This window comes from Pseudonaja textilis, chromosome 1, assembly GCF_049901715.1.
Source record: "Pseudonaja textilis isolate UNSWEBS1 chromosome 1, rPseTex1.2, whole genome shotgun sequence".
NCBI lineage: Eukaryota > Metazoa > Chordata > Lepidosauria > Squamata > Elapidae > Pseudonaja > Pseudonaja textilis.
Window position 1 is genome coordinate 170,640,544 of NC_141990.1, and position 21,018 is coordinate 170,661,561.

General features: G+C 38.9%; 1 protein-coding gene and 3 non-coding genes across 4 annotated transcripts in view; all 4 read right to left on the bottom strand.

The window, feature by feature from the left end:
* NOP58 (NOP58 ribonucleoprotein) overlaps positions 1-21,018 on the bottom strand; it is a 29,860-nt gene that overhangs the window by 3,922 nt on the left and 4,920 nt on the right. The window contains exons 3-14 of the mRNA XM_026696765.2: positions 20,146-20,198; positions 18,393-18,517; positions 17,244-17,380; positions 16,317-16,381; positions 10,452-10,586; positions 9,815-9,960; positions 7,766-7,892; positions 7,103-7,266; positions 6,382-6,516; positions 5,680-5,741; positions 5,149-5,282; positions 2,727-2,875 (exon numbers count right to left, since the gene is read on the bottom strand). Coding sequence (XP_026552550.1) covers positions 2,727-2,875; positions 5,149-5,282; positions 5,680-5,741; positions 6,382-6,516; positions 7,103-7,266; positions 7,766-7,892; positions 9,815-9,960; positions 10,452-10,586; positions 16,317-16,381; positions 17,244-17,380; positions 18,393-18,517; positions 20,146-20,198 — 1,432 coding nt within the window. The remainder of the gene's footprint in view (positions 1-2,726; positions 2,876-5,148; positions 5,283-5,679; positions 5,742-6,381; positions 6,517-7,102; positions 7,267-7,765; positions 7,893-9,814; positions 9,961-10,451; positions 10,587-16,316; positions 16,382-17,243; positions 17,381-18,392; positions 18,518-20,145; positions 20,199-21,018) is intronic.
* On the bottom strand, positions 7,564-7,649 carry LOC113434201 (small nucleolar RNA SNORD11). The gene has a single exon (XR_003373772.1). It is a non-coding gene; the product is annotated as a small nucleolar RNA SNORD11 (small nucleolar RNA).
* On the bottom strand, positions 8,433-8,520 carry LOC113434202 (small nucleolar RNA SNORD11B). Its single transcript, XR_003373773.1, has one exon. It is a non-coding gene; the product is annotated as a small nucleolar RNA SNORD11B (small nucleolar RNA).
* On the bottom strand, positions 18,730-18,817 carry LOC113434206 (small nucleolar RNA SNORD70). The gene has a single exon (XR_003373777.1). It is a non-coding gene; the product is annotated as a small nucleolar RNA SNORD70 (small nucleolar RNA).

The following is a 21,018-nucleotide window of genomic DNA, read 5'->3' on the forward strand; positions in this document are numbered from 1 at the left end:
GAGAGATATCTCTCATAAGAACGGCTCTTGCTTTTTTATTGCAAGAGAGAGAGTGACTCCTGCCTCCCACTGTCATCATCATCATGTTCTTTTGGGTTAGTAAATCAATTAATTTGGGAAACGATCTCACTATCATGAAAGTCAGTGTTCTCTGCCCGTGGGGCGTTTGGAAGAAAACGCCCCGCGGCATATCCATGCGCGTGTAAGGGGAATCAGAAATCCCCGCGTTCAACGCCTAGCACGGCAGAAGAGAAAACGCAGCTGTGAGCAAATACTGAGAAAACCTGACTGATCAGAAGGAAGGAGGTAAAAGAGGGAGGGGTGGTGGTGGACGGAGGTCCCACTGGTATTTGTGAAACACTCTGTCGGCAGCGCTTAAAGTCAACGTCCTCGCTCCCACCCACCCAAAGCCACGAAGTCCCCCAATCGCGCAGCCCAGAATCGCCCTCCCCTTGGGGCAGCAACGACGCCTGGTGTTTCCCGAGACAAGCTCCGCCATGCAATGAAAGCGCCCTGGCTCTAGGCTCAGAAAACAACGCGAGCCGAGGTGGCTTCGGCTCTGCTTGGCTTCGTTTCCTCAGCCCCAGCTGCTTTCAGTCCGCTCAGGAGGAGGAGGAGGAGGTGGTGGTGGTGGCGGCTCGCGTTGTTTTCTGAGCCCGCGAGCCTAGAGCTCAGAAAACGCGAGCCGCCACCACCACCTCCCCCTCCTGAGCGGACTGAAAGCAGCTGGGGCTGAGGAAATGAAACCAAGTGGAGCTGAAGCCACCTCAGCTTGTGTTGTTTTCTGAGCCTATGAGCTTAGAGCCAGGGCGCTTTCATTGCACGGCGGAGCTTCTTGTCTTGGGAAACGCTGGGCGTCGTTGCTGCCCTCTGAGGGGAGGGCGATTCTGGGCTGCGCAATTGGGGGACTTCATGGCTTTGGGTGGGTGGGTGGGTGGGAGGGAGGACGGACGGAGTCCGCGAAGTGGGGCTTGCCTGCCCTTGCTGGCTGCCTCTGCTTCCTTAGGGGCGGAGAAGGGGGCTCATCTGGACCAAGGGCGAGTCTCCCTCTCAGTTTCCCCTGAAGGATCTTCCATCGCTTTTGCCTTCTCCCTACATCTTCCCTCTGTTAAAATCCCCCCCCCCATACACACACACTTATTTTCGGGCAGATAGATTTCGTTTCTGAGCATTCTCACATGACGGTGGGTCTTCCCCCCCCCAAAAAAAAACAGTTAAAAAAAGAAAAAACAATATATCCTCATGCAAGAACTTTTCTGCTTCCGATTACCCCCATGCTTACACGTTGCAAAGGAAACACGGAAGCAGGGAAGCGGCTGCTCAGCTCCGGAGCTCCACACCATTTTTTTTTTCAGAGGGGAATCTCACTTGAGTATAAGCCGAGGGGGTTTTTTTTCAGCACAAAAAATGTGCTGAAAAACTCGGCTTATACTCGAGTATATACGGTACTTAACTGTAGGAACTCATGATTAGCACTGATGTAATATTAATGAAATGAGTCAATGGAACTGCACAGTAGAGTATAAAAGCTTTTAATCTCCAAGTTCCACTTTTGCAATTTATACAGAGGCTATCAGACTTACTTAAGACTAGGTACTTTGGGATTTTAAATGGACAGAACATAACCTCAGATTAGATTTGGAAACCTCCTTTAAGCATATTAGTGGTGGAAAGGAAACTAACCAGGATTTCTTTAGTAATGGTGAGTGAAGAGACTTAACTGTTTTTGCAATGGCAATTTTCTACTAATTAAAATTTGTTTGTGTTCTTTTCTATAAATCTTGCTTAGAAATAATCATTAAATAACATTTAAAATCATTTTTAAAAATAGAAGGCTATCAATAGAACACCAACTGTACCTATTGATATAAAACTTTCTTTTTGCAATCACATTCTGCAACAACTGTTGGCTCAAATATGAGACATGGTGGTGCAGTGGTTACAGTGCAGGACTGTAGGCTACTTCTGCTGACTACTGGCTGCCTGCAATTTGGCAGTTCGAATCTCACCAGGCTCAAGCCTTCCATCCTTCTGAGGTGGGTAAATGAGGACCCAGATTGTTGGGGTCAATATGCTGACTTTGTAAACCTCTTAGAGGGCTGTAAAGCACTATAAAGCAGTATATAAGCCTAAGTGTTATTGCTATAATCTTGGAAGATTCTAAGCAAAGAAGCCAGAAAACAAATCTGACTACCTAGTGCCTTCCCACCCTACTTTTTTGTGCCCATGATTCTTGGTGGCTTCCCGAACAAGACCATGCAATTTTATTGGCAATATTTTTCAGAAGTGGTTTACTATTGCTGCCTCCTTCCTAGGACTGAGACACAATGACTGACCTAAGGTCACACAGCTGCCTTTGTACCTAAGGCAGGAAAGATCTCATGATCTTTCACTTTTAGCCCAAGAACTTTAACTATTGCACTAAACTTCATATATACACCTTTTTTTCCTCTATCTGATATTCCAGATTCTTCTAGGCTAGGTATATTTGGGCTGAATTTGCTAATCTGCTTTCGCCTGTGAATCAAACTTACATGTTTCCAATGAGTCTACATTTAGCTAAACAACTGGGGGCTTTTTTTAAAAAAAAATGGGGCCAAGTGCATAAGGAAGCCAGATTTGTTGCACCAGAAAATATACTCTGTCAGCATCATTAACATTCAAGGTGTACAGCAGACACAATTCTGGAGGGCAGCAAATGGGAAAGGCTATTCTAAGTGTCTTACCTCTACCACCATACTGGTCGATGGCTCATCTGCACTGTCTTCTACCCAGATAGATGTTTCTTGAGTTTTCTGTTTTTTCTTTTTCTTTTTCTTCTCTTTAACATGCTCCTCCTCTTGTTCAACTTGCTCATCCTCATCCTGTTCCTCTTCTGTCAATGCAGCAAAAAATTACAAAAACAAGTTAAGCAAATCAGAAATGCTAGAAGTTAGCCAAAGTGGGCATTTTTGAAAATTGAAAATTGGGAGCATGTTGCTCGCCATGATCCATTCCTCACACATCAAGGAACAGTTATAGATTATCACAAACCCAGATACTGGAAAACAAGCTGTAACAGATGTTTTCTTCAACTTCATCTAATATTTAAAACATACTTTGCCTTATCACTCTGCAAGTATTTTCTGCCCAGGTGAACAATTTCCAAATTGAGTACATTCACCTTTGCTACTTTCTGTAGATGTCCTTGGGGAGGAAGAGAAGTGGTGAGAAGGCATTCCACTAAAGGTTCCAGACCTAAAGCATTTACACTCATGGAACTCAACTAGAAGTCATTGAGGAATGTTTCAGACTGCCCATAGTGTAAACTGTAGCGTACCTGAAAGATACCATGTTTGGTATTATCATGAACCATCATACAGCATTACAGTTATTCCTAAAAATGTGTTTCCCCTTTGAATGACTCAAAAGAAAGAGTATTTTTAATACCCAAACCATTAAACTAAACATCTTGTCAAATAATTGACAAAATTTAAAACAGAATGTCTTAGAGTATTTCTTGCTGAAGACTAATTTTTGGAATTCCTTCAAGATCAAGAATCTTTTCTACTATGGAGGTGGGAGTAAAAGAAATGGGGATTTCACTTCTTAACTTTCTGAGCTAGAAACCAGTCTAGAGCTGTGACTTAATTCACCAAAAGCAAAACAAAGTTTTTCTGCTGCAAAAGTTCTGCAAGGCAGTAACAGTAAGGCTGAGAAAAGGGCCCATGAGCCCCTCCTTTGCAACCATGGCTTACACCTATCCATCTCAGTGTCGGTCCATGCAGCACTGCTTAAGGGCTTTGTACTCTGCTTACCCAGATACACCAATGTTACCATCTGCAACTTTCAAACCTATCTATATAATAATCATACAAAAGTCATTTCCACTCATAATGAAGTGGAGGGTGATATAGAGACATTTTGTAGGAAATACAGATGCTATGGAGCAGGGCAGAGATAAGCAAAATATGACTCCAGATGTTGGAATTCAACTCTCATGTTGCTTAAGACTGCTGGGAGTTAACATCCAACATCTGGACAAACATCACTCAATTCATTTGTAATATAGGCCACACATTTTCTACCATGTTAGTTCATCAACATATCTACACTAATGTCACAAAGAATTAATTCATAGTTCCTAAGTTAACTAAAAATGTATTTATGAAATAAATATAATTCCCAAGTTGCCAACTGAAGCTTGGTTGAAAGCTAGAAAAAAAACAGAAAAAAAGCAGCTGTTTTTTTGTTCAGGAGATGTTCTGGTAGGTACTTAAGATTCAGGGCACAAGACCCAGAAGACCGCCCTGAGATTAATTAGGCATATTAATATTCTGCAAAAGACTAAATGCTGAAGAATGCTGTGTGCTAGTCTGCACACATGTGTTATGGCTACCTGGGGGAAGATTTACTTATTCACGGTGCATTTTGATACATGATGTTGTCAAATCACAAAACAGCAAGTTACTAAAAGGCAAACTCATACTGTTGTGGCCCATCCCATTCTCTATTTCACTCCCCAGCAATAGACCTTGGGTTTTTTGGGGAGGTTGATAAGGAGAATTCAATGTAATATCCTGGACTACAGCCACCCACCATTGTTATTTTCTAAGAATGTCTAAGGAGCTGTATCTTTGCAGTGTGTCAACTCTCAATTTATTTATTTATAATTAAAAGAAACTAAGAAAAAACCAGGTGGAGCAGGTAGCCTTGTATGAAAAGCAGTGAATGTAGGTAACACTCTTCCTTTAAAATATATCTTAACACTTTAAAAATACATTGATGCCAGGACCTTCTACTGTGTTATGGGATTAAATTTAATTAGTTAACTACCCAGATGGAAAAACAGTGGGATAAAATGCATTAGGTTTTGAAGTAGGCCTAGAAATACAAACAACCCCCCCCCCAATGCTAAAGGGTAAGAGACTTTGCACTATGGGAAACAAGGAATTGTTGACGGGGTGGTGGTGGAGGAGAAACAAGATTGTCCCTTTTCTCTCGACTTCCAATTAGCAAATCCCAACCCCCAATAAATACTTTGGAGATTTTGAGGGAGAAAAAAGAGGCCTACTCTTATTGACAAATGCAAATCAGCAAGTAAGCAAGTCAGCATTCAAACATACCACATCCTTTTACAGATTCACCATTAAACTTCATTAAACCAACCTTTGATTTCTATTTTAGCCTTTTTTGCTTTTTGTGGAACTGCCTGTTCTTCATTCTCCTCTTCCCGTTCTTTGCGCTTCTTTGGGACCAGGGGGAGCGTAGATTCTCCAGAAGGATCATAGACCTTGACTTCACTGGAATGTTTAAACGAGTATAAATAAGCAAGTTGTAAATGAGTGGAAACCCCATTAATGCCAATTGCTGGGTGGCAAAGTGAAGTAGAAGTACTGCCACAGCACCCATAAGGACCTTAAGCCTGTTCCAGTAGAGTTCTTCTGTGATCTAATGGAGGTTGTGAATTTGTTGTTGTTTGTGAAAAGCTTAAAGGAGCAGATATTGGGTTACATTACACCAATGGTGTAAAACAGAGGCTCTTTTTAAAATAATGTTGAACACAGAAATGCTCATTAAGAAAATCACAACTAGGTATACTCAATCTAATCAGCTCATAATGGCAAAAGTTGGGAAAGCTTTTCTTTAAATACTCTTGGCAGAGTTATCCATGTGTAAAATGAACATTCACATACCCACCTCTTGTGCTGGTATTTGTCTGCACGGGCCACAGCTTTTCCAGTACCACTTATTCGTCTTATCTGGATAGGAGTGGATGGGAGTCACAGCAAAAAAGAAAGACAAAAGAAAAAAAAGAAAATTAAAAACTGATACAACCAAATGGAGTCCCTTAAAAAGATTAATAGTTAAGAATAGATGATAGTGGAAAGAAAAACAAACCCGTAATCATGGACACAAAGCTTAAAAGAGCAAGGGAACCAAGTGCTCTCTTTTCTTACAAGTAAAAAGATAAGACAACTGGTTAATCAACATCTTCCATATCTATTTGATTTGATGGGAATAAAAGCTCCTTTGCAATTATATGAGTTTCATATTAATCAATACAGGACATCAGTTTTACATCCCAAAAGTAAGCAAAGAGCAAGCTTCCCAACTCCATCTCTACTCAGATGTGTTTGGGCAATTGAGTCCCAAACTCCAAGCTATTGGGGCCATCAGTTCCCCAAAATATAGGCAGATTGTGGGCAAAGGAATTTTATAACTTTCTAAATTAATAAACCTTTTGAAACAATGTTTTGTATCTTTCCTGTTCACCCTGTAGCCACCAGTTGTTAACCATACAAGCCTGAGGTACTTCTGAAACACTTTCAAATAGTTATTTTATTCATTTTTATCTTCAAAGGTCCATTTGCCAAAAACATGAGGCTTTTATAAACATACTCCTTTCTCCTCCAGGTGCCGTAATCTTGTTTCTACTTTTAATCTGTTCTCCACTCCCATCTCAGCACTTGTGCTCTCTCCAAGGGCATCATAACGAATAGTCAAAGCTGTTTTGGCTGCCAGCATACGTGAAATCTGTAAAAAAAAAAAGTGAAACAAATCTGCTAATGTCACAAATTATTCCATAGACGAGGATGCTCACAAACATGTCAATCTGAGGACCAGATTGCATAGCACTGATGTAGGTGAGAGGACCCCAGAATATATCTATCAGCCAAGACCTGTGCAAGCTGAATGCTCAGGGCAGAGAATATTTAATCATGCTTGCCGAAACAAATCCATTTGTTCTGGTTCCTCATGCCAAACTGACTAGAAAGAGACATGTTCAGACAGCCCTGCTTCTTTGTTTAAACAAGCAATCCTTGGGTATGATTTAACTGGGGTAGTGATTTTTTTATTTTTTTCACATAAACACTGGATTAATACAAGAACCATTGTATTAATGGTTTTTAGGCCATGAAACCTTTCAGGGCTGATGTAGAACAAAAGCGTTGTATAATATCTGGAAGTACACTAAACTGATGAACAAAAACCTAACTGAAAACCAAGCCAAACTTTAAACATCCTTCCTTATCCCTTGCCAATTAAACTTGCCATATCTCAATCTGCCTGTTTCAGAAACAAAAGCAAGAACAAAGCAAGTGATTGTCCAACTTCTTACCTTTCCTTTATTTTTAGCTGTTGTTTGCCCTACAAGGGAAGCATGATAAATCAGACCAAACTTTGGAGTGTCACGCTTAGTCTTCAGCGCTCTAAAAAGAGCTTTCTCAGCTCCCAGAATCTGAACTGTTGATGCTGGATGCTTTGCTAGATTCAGCAGAGAACCTATTGCAGACAAGATATAATAGATTATATGAATGAAGTAAACTCTGAAATAGGCCTTTTACAAAATATTTATGTTCAATATTTGGAAATGACAAGCCTCATACCTACTACCCTCCACACTGATTAAAAATCTATAGAAAACAGGAACAAAAGGATTCATTGGATGAGCATCACCATACAATTTTTGGGAACTGTACGGACAATCCTGAACCTACGTTTCATTACATGATTTGAAAATAACCTAAGGGCAGCATAAATCTGGCATTTGGGAGTAAATGAGTGAGAATGGCTCAAGAAGTGTCTCAGAAGAGGTAGTGACTAAAGTTGCTTTCACCTTCCAAGAGGAAATCAAGCGAAGTTAAAATAATGTCATCATTGTCAACTTCTTGACCTGACAATGCAACTCTGCATTATGGTTTCTTGTTTAGTTAATCTCCAAGATGATTATAATCGAGGATGCTGCACACAGCCAACACACAAACTCAGAATTGCAACATACCAGCATGGGCAATAAGCCTTGCTCCTACTAGTTCTCCCACCATAACAGTGAGGTTAGGTGCAATGGCCATCATTCTATTTTTCAGATAGTCATACAGCGTTGCCCGATACTCAGAGATCTCAATAACCTGAAAGACAAAATAACAGAAGGTTCAAACTACGGAATATTGCAAAGAAATCTGGGAATAAAATCAAGGTATTGAGGAATCACAAGTATGATGATCTATTATTATATACAGTCAGTCAGATGTTTAGACTGGATTTGTTATTTTTATCCATCAATTGAAACCTACCCAAGGACCTGGGATAGGAGTTGTTAATGGTATTGTCACAGGATGCAAACTGTTCCAAGTAAAGCTATTTCTTGCAATTAACTGGTGATTTTTATTATTATTACTATGAATAATTTAAAGTGTGAATACTTTAACAAAAAAAATTTCCAATCCAGCATAAAGAAGTAAAACAGCAGTATTTTATTGTGATTTTTGCTCCTTTAGCACTAAGTTGTATTGGCTTCCTGGCATTATAATGACCTAACTGAAAAACAGCATTCTGCTATCTTAGTGTATATTCCAGAAAAGCTTCTGCAGACCCCAGAAAAGCAACAAGCAAGTATATATATTCAACCAAGATGTTGTCCTGAACATGTTCCAATTATGAATTACTTGTGATGGCATCAGAAGAGGTAGTGACTATGCAACCCTCATAGGTCGTACATCAGGAAAGCATCATTAGAAGAATCATCACTTGCCACCAAAAAACTAATATAATTTATAAATTTGGTTGCCTTCTAAAAAATTATAACACAATCAATTGCCAAACAGATTAAAAATCAATCACAAGATTTGCGGGCAATCATAAATTTGCTTACATATAGTCCTTGACATATGAATACAACTGAACTTGGAATTTTGGTTGTAAGTTGTTGCCATCATATTTATTTATTGAATTTATATTGCCACCTGTTCACATGGTGACTCAAGGCAGCTTATAGGATATAAAACCTCATTTAAAACAATAAAATTAAAAAGAATCAATTAAATTAATAAAATAATAAAATAACCCCCACCCCAGCGACAGCATATCACATAAGCCATTTAATGGGCTCCATCCTGCTCTGGATTCCCCAGGCCCACTGGCATAACATTCAGTGCCTTCCGGAAGGGGGGAGGGCATTCTAATCTCTGGGGGAATGATGTTCCAGAGAGAGGGAGCTATATTAAGTGAATCATGTGGTCATTAAGCAAATCCAGCATATCCAATGGGCAGGGTTTTTTGCCATTTTCTACTGGAAAACAGCAAAAAGTATGTGAGCTGATTGCCAAGTGCCAGAAATGTAATTGCATGACCATGGTGCAATGTATGTGTGTTCAAGCACAGATCATAACTTTGAATGGTTAAGCAAGGATTACCTATGTGTTTTCCATTTTGCTTTCTTCATGTAAACCAATTAAACACAAGTTTGTGGTTTCACCAAAATTTTAAAAAACTTGGTTGCCAGTCTTGGTACAAACCAGCATATTAAGCTAGCAATAAACTAGCAGACTTATATACTGCACCATAGTGCTTTACAGTACTCTCTGGGCCGTTTACCATGTCAGCATACAATATTGCCTCCAACAATCTCATTTTACTGACCTTGGAAGGATGGAAGGCTGAGTCAACCTTCAGCCTGTCAAGCTTGAACTCCAAAATATAACCCTAGCCCTAACCACTGGGGTTCCTATCCTTAACTATCATTAACAAAGCTAGTAATCACCATTTCTAAATAAACTGTGGTTAAATAGATGTTTTCTAAATTAATTAAAACATGAGATATTATTAAAAAGAACTTTGACTATTTGTGGACAAGTGCTTCTTCATGCCTGAGCTCATTAAATCAAGACATGATCAACCAAACTGAATTAATCTACTCAGGTTCTATTTCTTTAGATTTAAAACAGATTTAGACAAATTAAATGGCACTTAGTTGTGTTAAATGGCCTACAGACTGGTAATTTTTTCTAACCAGCCGACTACTGCCACTGTTCATTTGCCACTACACTATCACCTGATCACAAAGATGCTGTATATTGCTTATATCTTCTTCTGACACTTCAGTCCCCATGGAGATCTCTGCAGCTGCTTTCACTTCTTCTTCCACCTCCTCTGGAAGGATCTCAGACAGGTCAGAAGAGGAAAAGTTTATTCTGTCTCCTGGGGAGTAAAATATAAAATAGGAATAAGAACAAACAGAAATTAAGAGTTCATCTAGTCATTATAGGTTTGTCATACCAAGATGAGCATGAAAAGGAAATTAAGGAGCAGATGGATGATTTTCATGTGTTTATGTCGAACAAGGAATTTCTGCTCAGTAATTTAGATAAGAATCTATACAGTTAAGAACAACTTTTTAATAACTAGTCTTTTCATTTCATCCTGCATACAACTGGAAAATAGAGTAACTCTATATTTAGTATTTTTCATTGCTTAATTGCTGAAGAAGTAGGCAGAATACAAAAAAGAGTTTTGTTTTGTTTACATAAGAATCATGTTTACGTAAATAAGAAGAGAAAGTTAGCAACACAAGTATATTCTATAGCTGTTATTGTAGCATGGGCCTCACAGCCGATAGGAAAACTTGAATAATTTCAGATACTGAACAGGTTAGATTGTTCGCCGTTTGCAGAAGTTTAAGCATTACTTACCAATTTTTTGTACACATTTACAATATGCTAGATTATCTGTGATAATTTTGCCCAGTTCAGGAAAATGCCACCCATACCATTCTCTACAACGCATAATGTAGTTATTCAATTCTTTATCCAGGTCATCAAGAAGAGCTGGAAAAGGCAAAATACATATTTCATTTAGTTCAGTTATACTTTGGAAATATGCCTTTTTGAAAATAGTATCAGAAGCATCCACATAATGCCTCAATTATACTTACTTTTTCTTAAACACTCCTGTGAAACATAGCAATTTAAAGTTACCAAAGGATTTCTGATGTTTTACAAGAAGACATCTTCTTATACATTTACAAGAGAACATTTCTGCTAACATTGTAAGGTGCCCCCAAAATATCAGCCTGAGAAGATGGGAAATATTTTTATCTCTCAATTCAATATCTATAACAGTATGTCCTATTATGTATGTTCTAGGATCCCTGAAAGTGCAAGCTAATTCTCTTTTCCTTCTAAATGAGAACATGCATAGCCAATTTAAAATGATCTCTTCAATATGTATCACGTGCAACTTTTTACGTAGGTCACAATGCTCTAGTTTCGAATACATGCCCACCATCCATACTGTTCATTAGTTACTGTGTATATCAGAAGTCACCAACCGGTGGCCCACGAGAAAATTTTGGTGGTCTACAGTGCACCCAGGTGGAGGAGCATTGGCATGACCAGTCCTGTAACTAGAGCTGTGGAATATGGGACTGGCCAGGCAGCTTGTGGTGAGGCTGGAAATCTCCACCATAGACGGAGGTATGTGCAACTTGCATCTTTGCAGGTGATGAAGATGCAAGGAGTAGTGTAGCCTTCACCAGAATGAGGTAATGGTGCTGTTGTGGCAAGGGGTGGTGGTGAAGCAGATGGGCCAAAGCAACGGTTGACAACCCATGGCTCTTTTGTCCCTCTGATGTGGCTCCCTTTGGCTGAAACCATCAGTGGCTGGCCCCGTCCCTTGCCCTCCCAGTCACTCTCCTGGCCTGAGAAGGTAATGGGGGGGAGGGGGAATATGGAGACTTGCTCTGTATTCCAGAGCAGAAGCGAAGCTACCCTGTACTTGCTTCATCTCTTGCTGGGTCTCATGGGCATTTTTTCCAGCCCCTTTTGGTGCTGCACGTACCTTGGTTGCTCAGGGAAACACGCGACTTCCTCTTCGTCCTAAGACACTGGCCCGGCCCAGCCGTTTCTCTCTGCTGCTGCTGTTGGTGCCTGCATGGCCTGCCCACTGCTCTTGCAGTGCCTTGCACAACACAGTTAAAATTTAGCACACTTCACAATGGGGAAGATGGTGCCCCTTCCTCCTCCTGGAGCCCACTACGATGTGAAGCATCGGCCACAGCCAGTTTGGGCAAGTGTCTTGGGGTGGAAAGCAGGTTGTGCATCTCCCTGAGTGACTGAGGTGCATCCAGCATCAACAAAGGCCAAAGAAATGCCCATCAGACCCAGAGAGCACCGGAGAATCAGAATGAGAGAGACAGAGATGAGAGAGAGGGAGGGAGGAAGGGAGAGAGAGAGCTGTTTCCCTTAGAAAACACCAGGAGCCACAAAACCTGGTTAGGCATGGCTGGGGGTGTGTCATATAACTCGGTGGGAGTGAGTGAGGTCAAGTTAGCCACACCCATCCAGATTTTGTGGCTCTTGGTGTTTTGTTTTCTGTGTGAAATGGGGTACAAATGGCTCTTTCAGTGTTTAAGGTGGCAGAAACAGGTGGTCAAGCTAAGTGCTGAAAGACCCCATCCTGTCACTGGGAGTCCAGGCACTTCAGCGAGCGGTGCACTGGATTCATATTAGTGTTCTGCGGGATTTAAAATTATGAATTTAGTGGTTCCTGAGGTCCAAAATATTGGTGACCTCTGGTCTATATAGCTTCAGAAGCTATTTTCAACTTCTTCAGACCTAATTAAACCTAATTAAAATCAAAGTATGAATTAATGCCCGTATATAGTTTAACAAATTAATATGTAAAGAGCTTCCAAGAATGCTGAAATGTTTTAGAAGTTATGTAGTCTTGTGCTCAAGTGACTTACAATCAAAAGTTTTTCCAGCTATGCATGGTGTCTTATCTCATGTAAATGGTTAACTTGAGCATAAATAATCTCTTTAACAACCTAGGGAAAAAACGCCTAGAAAACTTAATCTGTTTTTGTGAAAAAGGCTTAATTATAACTATGATAAAATGACAGAAACAGGCTTTTAAAAGGAATATTAACTGCCAATTTGATCTAGAGAAATGGCAAAATTTGTGGTCTCAAAATTATAAAATGACAATGTCAACAGCATATAAAGAAAATTTGTGTAAGATGTTTTACAGGTGGCATTTCCCCCCAAGAATAGCAAGAATGTTCAAGAACAAATCTGAAAATGTTTGTCATCAGACACCTGGCTCATATTACCATATGTGGTGGACTTGTGCAGATGCTAAAAAATATTGGACTAAAATCCACATGTGGTTGGAAAAAATGACAAAAAAGCATATAGATTTGAAACCAGAGATATTTTTATTGGGAATTTTACCTGAAATATATAGTAAAGAATTGAAATACCTGATTCCCACAGAGTCTTGTGACTGAGGTTTTCTATGTTTTTTGCCAGTTTTCAACAATTCCTTCTGGTTTCCGGTTAAAAATGCCCATTGGGGAAAATGGACTTGTTTAACAAACCATGTTTGCTTAATGACCACAAGGTTCACTTAATGACCATTAAGTGTTTGCTAAACCAGGGGTCTGCAACCTTAAATATTCAAAGAGCCATTTTTCTATTTTCTTTTAAACAGGTATATCTCTCTCCTTCTCCCTCATCTCTATTTTTCTCCCTCTGTTTCTCATGTCTTTCTCTCATCTAACTGGATTTAAGTTTGGAAGCTGTTTTTTTATAATCCTATTTCTTTGCAGTTTTTTCACACACATTTGTGCATATGTATCCAGTACTCTTTTTCTTTCCACTATGCATTCAAAATGGGCAATGATTTTGTGTGTGTGTTGTGTGTGTGTGTAGCATGTGTATATGTGTTATGTATCATGTTTATGGATATGTATATATATTTCACTTTTAATGTGTGCCAGTGTACTTACAGTGAAAAAAATGACAATACAAGTTGTCTTATCCTATCTTCCTTCTTTCCTTCCCAACCCCATTCCTCCCCACACCCTATTTTGTGTTGCCCATTGGGGAAAATGGACTAGTTTAACAGTGTTTGCTTAATGACCACAAGGTTCACTTAATGACCATTAAGCCAAGTACTTACCAGGTCTGATCCTGTTTAACTTTCTAGAATCAGCCTATTGAAAAAAAAAAAAACCAAACTAAACTGCCCAATAATTTACCTACCATCACTATCTTGCATCTGATTTCAACGTAAACAGCCAATCTGCAGTATTACTAAATTTTGCTAGGCATCTGCTGCATGTTATTCTCTCTTCCTTGATAATCTAGTCTTAGCTGGGCAAAACATATTAGATATTTGGAGTCACTGGCGAGAGCAGCTCAACGCAGAGAAAAGTTGCATGTCTCCCCACATTCCTTTCTGCGCAAGCAGCCTCGTCCCCTCCTCATTTGTGAAGCATGCTAAATGTAAAGGTGCTGTGAGAGGCTGCTCGCTGAGAGAGGAATATGGGGAGATGTGCAACTTTTCTCTGAGCCAAGAGGGCTTTCTCTTTCTCTTGCCTCCACTCTTGGCGTGGAGAAAAGTTGGTGGAAGCAGCAGTTGAAGTAGTTGGTCACCCGTCCCAGGGCTCAGTCACCATATTTTTGGGGGGTGGGGGATGCTGCAGCAGTGAGGTGGCAATAGCTGTGGCGGCAAGGAAGGCAATGGTGATTCTGCCGGCGTTGGGGCTTCCAGGACCAGCTCCCCCCTGCCACCTGTCAGCTGTTCCTGCAGCTGCACACGTGGTTCATCAGGGCTTCTGGGCTCTGCTCCCCACAGCCGCCGTCAGCTGTCCCAGACTCAATCAAGGGGTGCCTTGCCAACACGAGCCTCTCTATGTGTTCCTTCCTGCTGCTCTTGCTTGGAGAGCGAGAGTGTCTTTCCCGGCACAGCGAAAAGCCTGCAAGTCCCCCTCCCATTGGGAAATGGCTCCCGGGCAGCAGAGATAAACAGGATTCAATCTGGCTGCCTCTCTGCTGCCCAGAGCCGTTTCCTGATGGGATGGGGACTTGCAAACTTTTTGCTGTGCCAGGAAAGACTCTCTCGCTCTTGCAGCTGGAGCAGCAGATGAGAGAAGCAGCCGCTGACCTGGCTGGAGCTGACATAAACCTCTCCACCTGTTTCCTGGCAGAAGGCACGGGGTGGTGGGAGGAGAGGAAGGCGACTGTGGCAGCAGCAAAAGGCAAGTGGTGGTGGGGAAAGGTGACCGCCGCCGCCAGCAAAAGGCAAGTGGTGGAGTGGGGGAAAGGGAAAAAGGCAAATGGTGGTGGGGAAAGGTGACCGGCGGTGGCAGATAGGTGACTGTGGCGTGCAGAGCCTCACTCACCCAGGGAGATCAGATCAGGCAGGGCCGCAGCGCAGTGGAAGGCAGGCAACAATGGCTGGCTTGGTGGGAGGGCAAAAACAGGCTGCAGGCAGTGATGTCGCACATGCGCAATAAGGACTGAATGGGCAGAGAGTAGAGAAGGGCATGTCCAGCCAGAGGCCCAATTTACTGGTTCTCCGAACTATGGAGAATTGTAACAACTGGTTCTACTGAATCAGTAGAATCCCACCCTTGGTTTTAAGTTGAGGGCTACCTGTATTGTCAGTTTCACCATCATTACAAATTTTCCAATCTTGTATTATTGTCAATTCTATTTTATTTTTCAATGTTGTGCAACATTTGATCTCTGTATCTTAGTAAATTGTGGTTTTTATTTTCTATTTAAAATTTATTTTTCATTTAAAATTTACTAGAATTACTTCCATTAAAATATCTGCTGTTTGTTTACTTTTCTCAATCTTTTTATATATTTCCCTCTTCTGAACTTTTTTTGCAAGATGACATGTGCAAAAATGTTATTTTTGCAACATTTCCAACATTCATTGTTATGCCATCTATAACAAATTTTGTACCAATTCCCCCATAAATTATAGCTTGCAGTAAATTTGATTTTGAATTTTCTACTTTCTCAAGCAATTTTAATTTGTTCCCCCTGCATATCCTATTTCAATGCTCATCTCTATATGATCCTAATAGGTGATCTTGGGGTTTTTTTGTTTCAAATTCTCTCATCATTCTCCAGATTCCTCCTTTCTTGAGGTCCAAATTTATTCTTTCAGTAGTTTGTAATTACATCAACTATGGTAAATTCCTACTTCCATCAAGATGTTCTTGCCATGTTTTTTAGTCTTTAGCTATTTATCCTTTGCTTTACAATGTTACTAAGCAATTAGCATTGTGCTTTATCAGTCAAAATTGTTCATTTTATAGCTTGTTCAATTTTTAGGGTAAAATCCTGTCATTATACATAGTATTTTATGACAGATTTCTTAAAAGACTGACAATATATCTTTAATTACACCACTTAAGGAATTGTGGTTTCTAAGATGCCCTACAATATTATAATTATTACCAAATAATACACAGCCAATTCTAAAAAAACTGACTCAATATATTAAGCAAGCCCCACAAATCTGAACTGAGGGTCTCATCATCAAACTGGTTTCCCTCTCATTACAAGGGCTCTATCATCTTGATGTTGGCACTTGACCACATTGTAAGTTGGATATAGCAGGATTGTCAGGATTAACAAGAACAAAAACCAAATTTGCCAATGTCAAACTAGAGTTTCACAATGATTCCAAACTTGCAGACCCTGATACTATTAAGTCAAAAGTATTCATATTATTTCACTTAAAATTGTACTTACATATTGCTTGGATAATCATTGTATCAACTTTGTCTGGGCTGAACTTCAATTTATATCGTGAGAGGCTAAAAATAAACATACAAAAGAAATAATTTTGTATACAAGCAGATGAAAACACTAATGAAAGTTTATTGAAAAATATTAATTCATTATTAAGCATTCCCTGTATTGGAAGCATACATTTGTTAAAGGCATACTGCGCAGCTATTAATGAAAGAGAATATTCACCTGGAACATGGAGAGATTTGAACCCAGGAACTCATATCCTTATATATCTTTAAAAACTATTGATGGGATTGCTTTTACTTGATGTGCTCACTAGTTTGTAGAAAAATGTAAGTTTAGGTCATGATGAAGCTTGATATTTGTCACAGATTTTTTTTGCTTCGCTTCATCAAAAAGAAAGTCATCCACTCACTAAATTGCAGAAATTAATTTTCAAAGAACTTTTGATGTTCATTATTCTCTATACAGCTACCTGTAATTCAGTAACTCCCCCCACCCCCAGCATGGGTTTGTAAGCATACTCGTTTATAGAAGTGAAACTTATATTCTACTTCATATACGATAAGCCAATAGGTAAAACAGAAAGCTTTCTTTAATCCGACATCCTCCAAATGTGCCAAATGCTTCCATCATTTCCAGTCTGTGTTTAATTACTTAGGATTTATATCTAACGATTTTGTTCGACGTTCAAGGAATCCATAGCAATTAAAAATACAAATTAAAAAATATAAAAATGAAAAAACAATTGAAATCAAGATAGAATTCTAAAATCAATATCACTGAAGTCAAAATTCAATTAATGAAATTTTCCTAAGTGTCAGGAATAATGGGATGTTAAACATGTATCTACGTTCCATAAGGGGAGAGATGTGGCCCCAGTTTCAAAAGCTGATATAATCATCAAGGATGGGAAAACAATACCTGTGTGCCAATCCTAAACACATAGCTGCCATCTCCCGGGATGGAAGGCCACTGATAAGTCCTTCTATTTGAGTGCGAATGCCTCTCATCAGTTCAGTAACCATTGGACTATGGATGCAACTTAAGTTCAGTTTCTCCTGCAGAAATTCAAATTGTACCATTTTGATCAAAATGCACACAATATGGTCAAAACAACAAAAATATTTACTGTTCAGTATATAACAAATATAAGTTTGCCCAACCCTAATGCACTACATTTTTGTATGCTCCATACTTCTTCCCAACAGTAGACCATTTTTGCCCTCCAATCTAACTAGCCATGAAGGCCAATGGCAAAGAACTTATAAATGGCAATCTAGGTTGGTCTAGAATCAACAGGCTACAAGCTTCCAGAATAATTACCCTGAAGGTAAATAATGTTTTGATTTTTTAACTTAATTTTTATCTCTACATAGTAACATTGTGTACCATAAAACAACTTATAGGGTTTCAGAGAATCTTATTTAAAATTGGTAAGATTTTAAGAGCCCATCATTTCCATGAGATCCCGCAGAAGCATGTTGCACCTGTCATCAATAAAAGTCTATCATCTGGTGGTACCCAGAAAGCTAGCCTTGTTGTAGTGCCTGCCTTTGGAATATTATTTCCCTGTGATTAGATTTATCTCAAACCTGCTGGCCTTGAAGGTGTGGTGTGTTCTGGGTTTGGGGCATCAATCAGAACTCAAGAGTTGGCTATAATAATCAGTTTCATTGGTTTCCAGATGCTGGTTTTTGCAGTTGGCCAGGTTTTTTTTAACTGTCATTAACTGCCTAAAATAACTATAATTGCCAGCTGGGATTTCAGAGGCTCTTTCCTGTTCTCTATGCAGGCCTTTGGAGGGGACAATCAATGTCTCTTTCTTCCTTTCTGTTCCCCTCCGTTTAATTTCCTTGTCATCAATATCCCTGTTTGTCTTACACGTTTTTTGTGGTTTTTTTGTACTGTTTTTAAAAATAAGAATCGTAAAACCACCCAGAACTGCTAGGAGTTGAGAGGCATATAAATTTAATAAATAAATTTATGGTGTGAATAAATTATTACAGGCTCTTAGTACATGCTGTTATTGGAATACCACTTAGCCTTTTTAATGTAGATATTAAGACTTACCTTGATTACACCTCCCAGTTTGGCATCTGCTACAGCTAGCTGTTCATGGGCATCTTTGGCTACTATTTTCTTTAATATTTTCTTTAAATTTTTGCTGATTTTGCCTTCTACCAGTGCTGTGGATGCTGGAGGAGAAAAAAAAGCTGCAAAAAATCTAGAATTTTCTAAAAGACCCAGTCAGAAAAATAAGCATGGAATAAAAAAATATAGTTAGTTCTAACTACAAAATACTGCTGATAAGATATAATGCACGGATGTTACTAGTTTAGGTAATGAAATGTTTGCAAGAAAACAACCAAGCTCAGAGTACCAAGCATAGCTCACAAAACAGTTCATTTTCTCTGTTGTCTCAGTGGTAGTGACGAAATGTTATATACAATCACATTGATTCAGTCCACTAACAATGCATCATTGACAACAGAAATTGGTATGAAGCCTGCATATTCAATTCTCAGGCCTGTAATCTTTTACTAAACTCTAGTTAATACTATACAAATTCTACTATACTGAATATATCGTATAATTAATTAAAAAAACATGATAAAGACTCAAGGAAATAGAAGCAGTGAGCACAGAAAGGATAGCAAACACATAGTGTGTGTACTCATTCTCTCAGCTGCCATTAAGCATCTTTACCCAAAACAAGATTAAATATATGAGACCTCAATCAAGGTCAATGCTACTAGGCACAAAAGAAGAAAAGGCTTTTTTCAACCAAGTCCTTTGTTTTTAAGTGGAATTTACCTCCTCCTACTGGATAATGAAATGTAAAATGTTATTTAAATAGAGATAATCCCGTAAAAGTAAAATTGCTCCTAACATCTAACTCAGCTTGGAGGTTGGAAAAAAAATTTTTATGTTTCCAATCTGGGTTCAGATACCATGAGACACTATAGTTTAACTGGATTAACATAACAAAAAGTCCATGACATTAGACTACGGAGGTACATTGTCTGAACTATAATCTTGGCCATGATTCAGTTTCGGATGACACCAAAACATGACATTACAAATATGCTGTAGTAGCACTAACCCAACTAGATTATTCTCCCATGGAGTAACCTTATCTAACTTGATGCTGTATAAATATGCATTTTTGCTGGAGATAATGGAAACTATACTCCAACACTTCTGGAGGAATCAAGATAGAGAAGGCTGCTTTAAATAGTGAGAATGCATTTGTTAATGATATGAAAATGGATTTTCTACCTTGCATACATTATATTTATTGATGTGTGTACTAGCAAATGTGAAAATAGTTAGAAGTTCATGTGTACCTTTCAGAAATTTATTTGCAAAGTTAGACATTGCCAAGGATGTAAGTAAAGCTATACAAAGCTTGCAAGAGTCATTATATAAACTTTGCAAGACAGGGAGGAAGGTAAGGTGGCAAAATGACTCAATACGTCATAGGTTAAATGCTACTTCCAAGTCCAATTTAAAGCAGTAAATTTAATTTACAAAAAAATTAAAACTTTATCTTCCCCACACCTAATCATTGATCACACTCATTGGAGCTATAAGAATTGAAATCCAACATCCCAGATGGCCAGCACTTCTTCTCCTACCTTAAGCAGCTTGCTGTCAAACTAACTGAAGGGCCACCTCTTTCAAGTAAATCACTCTGTTTCTTCTACAGTAACAGTCCTAGAAGGTCAATTTATGCATTCCTGAAAAATGCACTCAATGTCTGGAATCTGGTTTAAGATTATGTTATCCTTAAAAGTGATCAATAACCTTAATAAAGTATTACCTGCAAGAGCTTCTGTTGTGTCTTGAAACTTCTCAAAGTGTTTCAGTTTTACGCTAAATAAAAAACATCAAAATGTTTTTGCAACAAGCATCAGGACCTGAGGAATTGTTATCAATTATAAACATTTTTCAAGAATCTCAAAAATTGATAAGCATGCAATCTCTGGCTTTTTAAAATTAAAACTCCCAGTCCATTAGGTCAGTGTCTCCTATACAAAGAGAAAAGTGTGCTTTAAAAGATTTTGGTTCAGATGTTAATTAACTTTTAGGCAAGTTGGCCACCCATCTAATAATTATATGTAGCCCTCACTTACCAACTGCCTTGGAGAACAATCATTTGCAGTTAGGACAGTGAGGAAAAAATAACAGTGACCAGTGTGCACATTTCCAAACTTTGATTCATCCCTTCCTCAATTTCATTTGCCATTATTCCGTATGTGTTGTCCAATGTAAGCAGTTGAAAGCACACGATTTTTCACTTAGTGGCCACTTGGCTTAACAATGACATTTTTGGTCCCAATTGTGATTACTATAACCTGTGTAGCCTACTTTATAGAATAATATATAACTATTACAAATATAATAGACACAAAATAGAAAAACATTCTGCATAACATATATTGTATACAAACATGAATTTTATAAAATTATAAGATACACTTAATTAGTTCATTAATCAAGTCAATTACTTCCTACTTATACCTAACTAATGTGTCATACAAATCATGTTCCACTTGAGCAAGCCTTCTCGTGCAATTCTTGTGATACCTAAGCCCAGTGGTCATTCAGATTTTTGCAACTCAGATCTGATAGTCCTAATTACCATAGTGCTGCAGAGTTAAACATAGCATAAACCTAGCTCTTAGAATGAAGT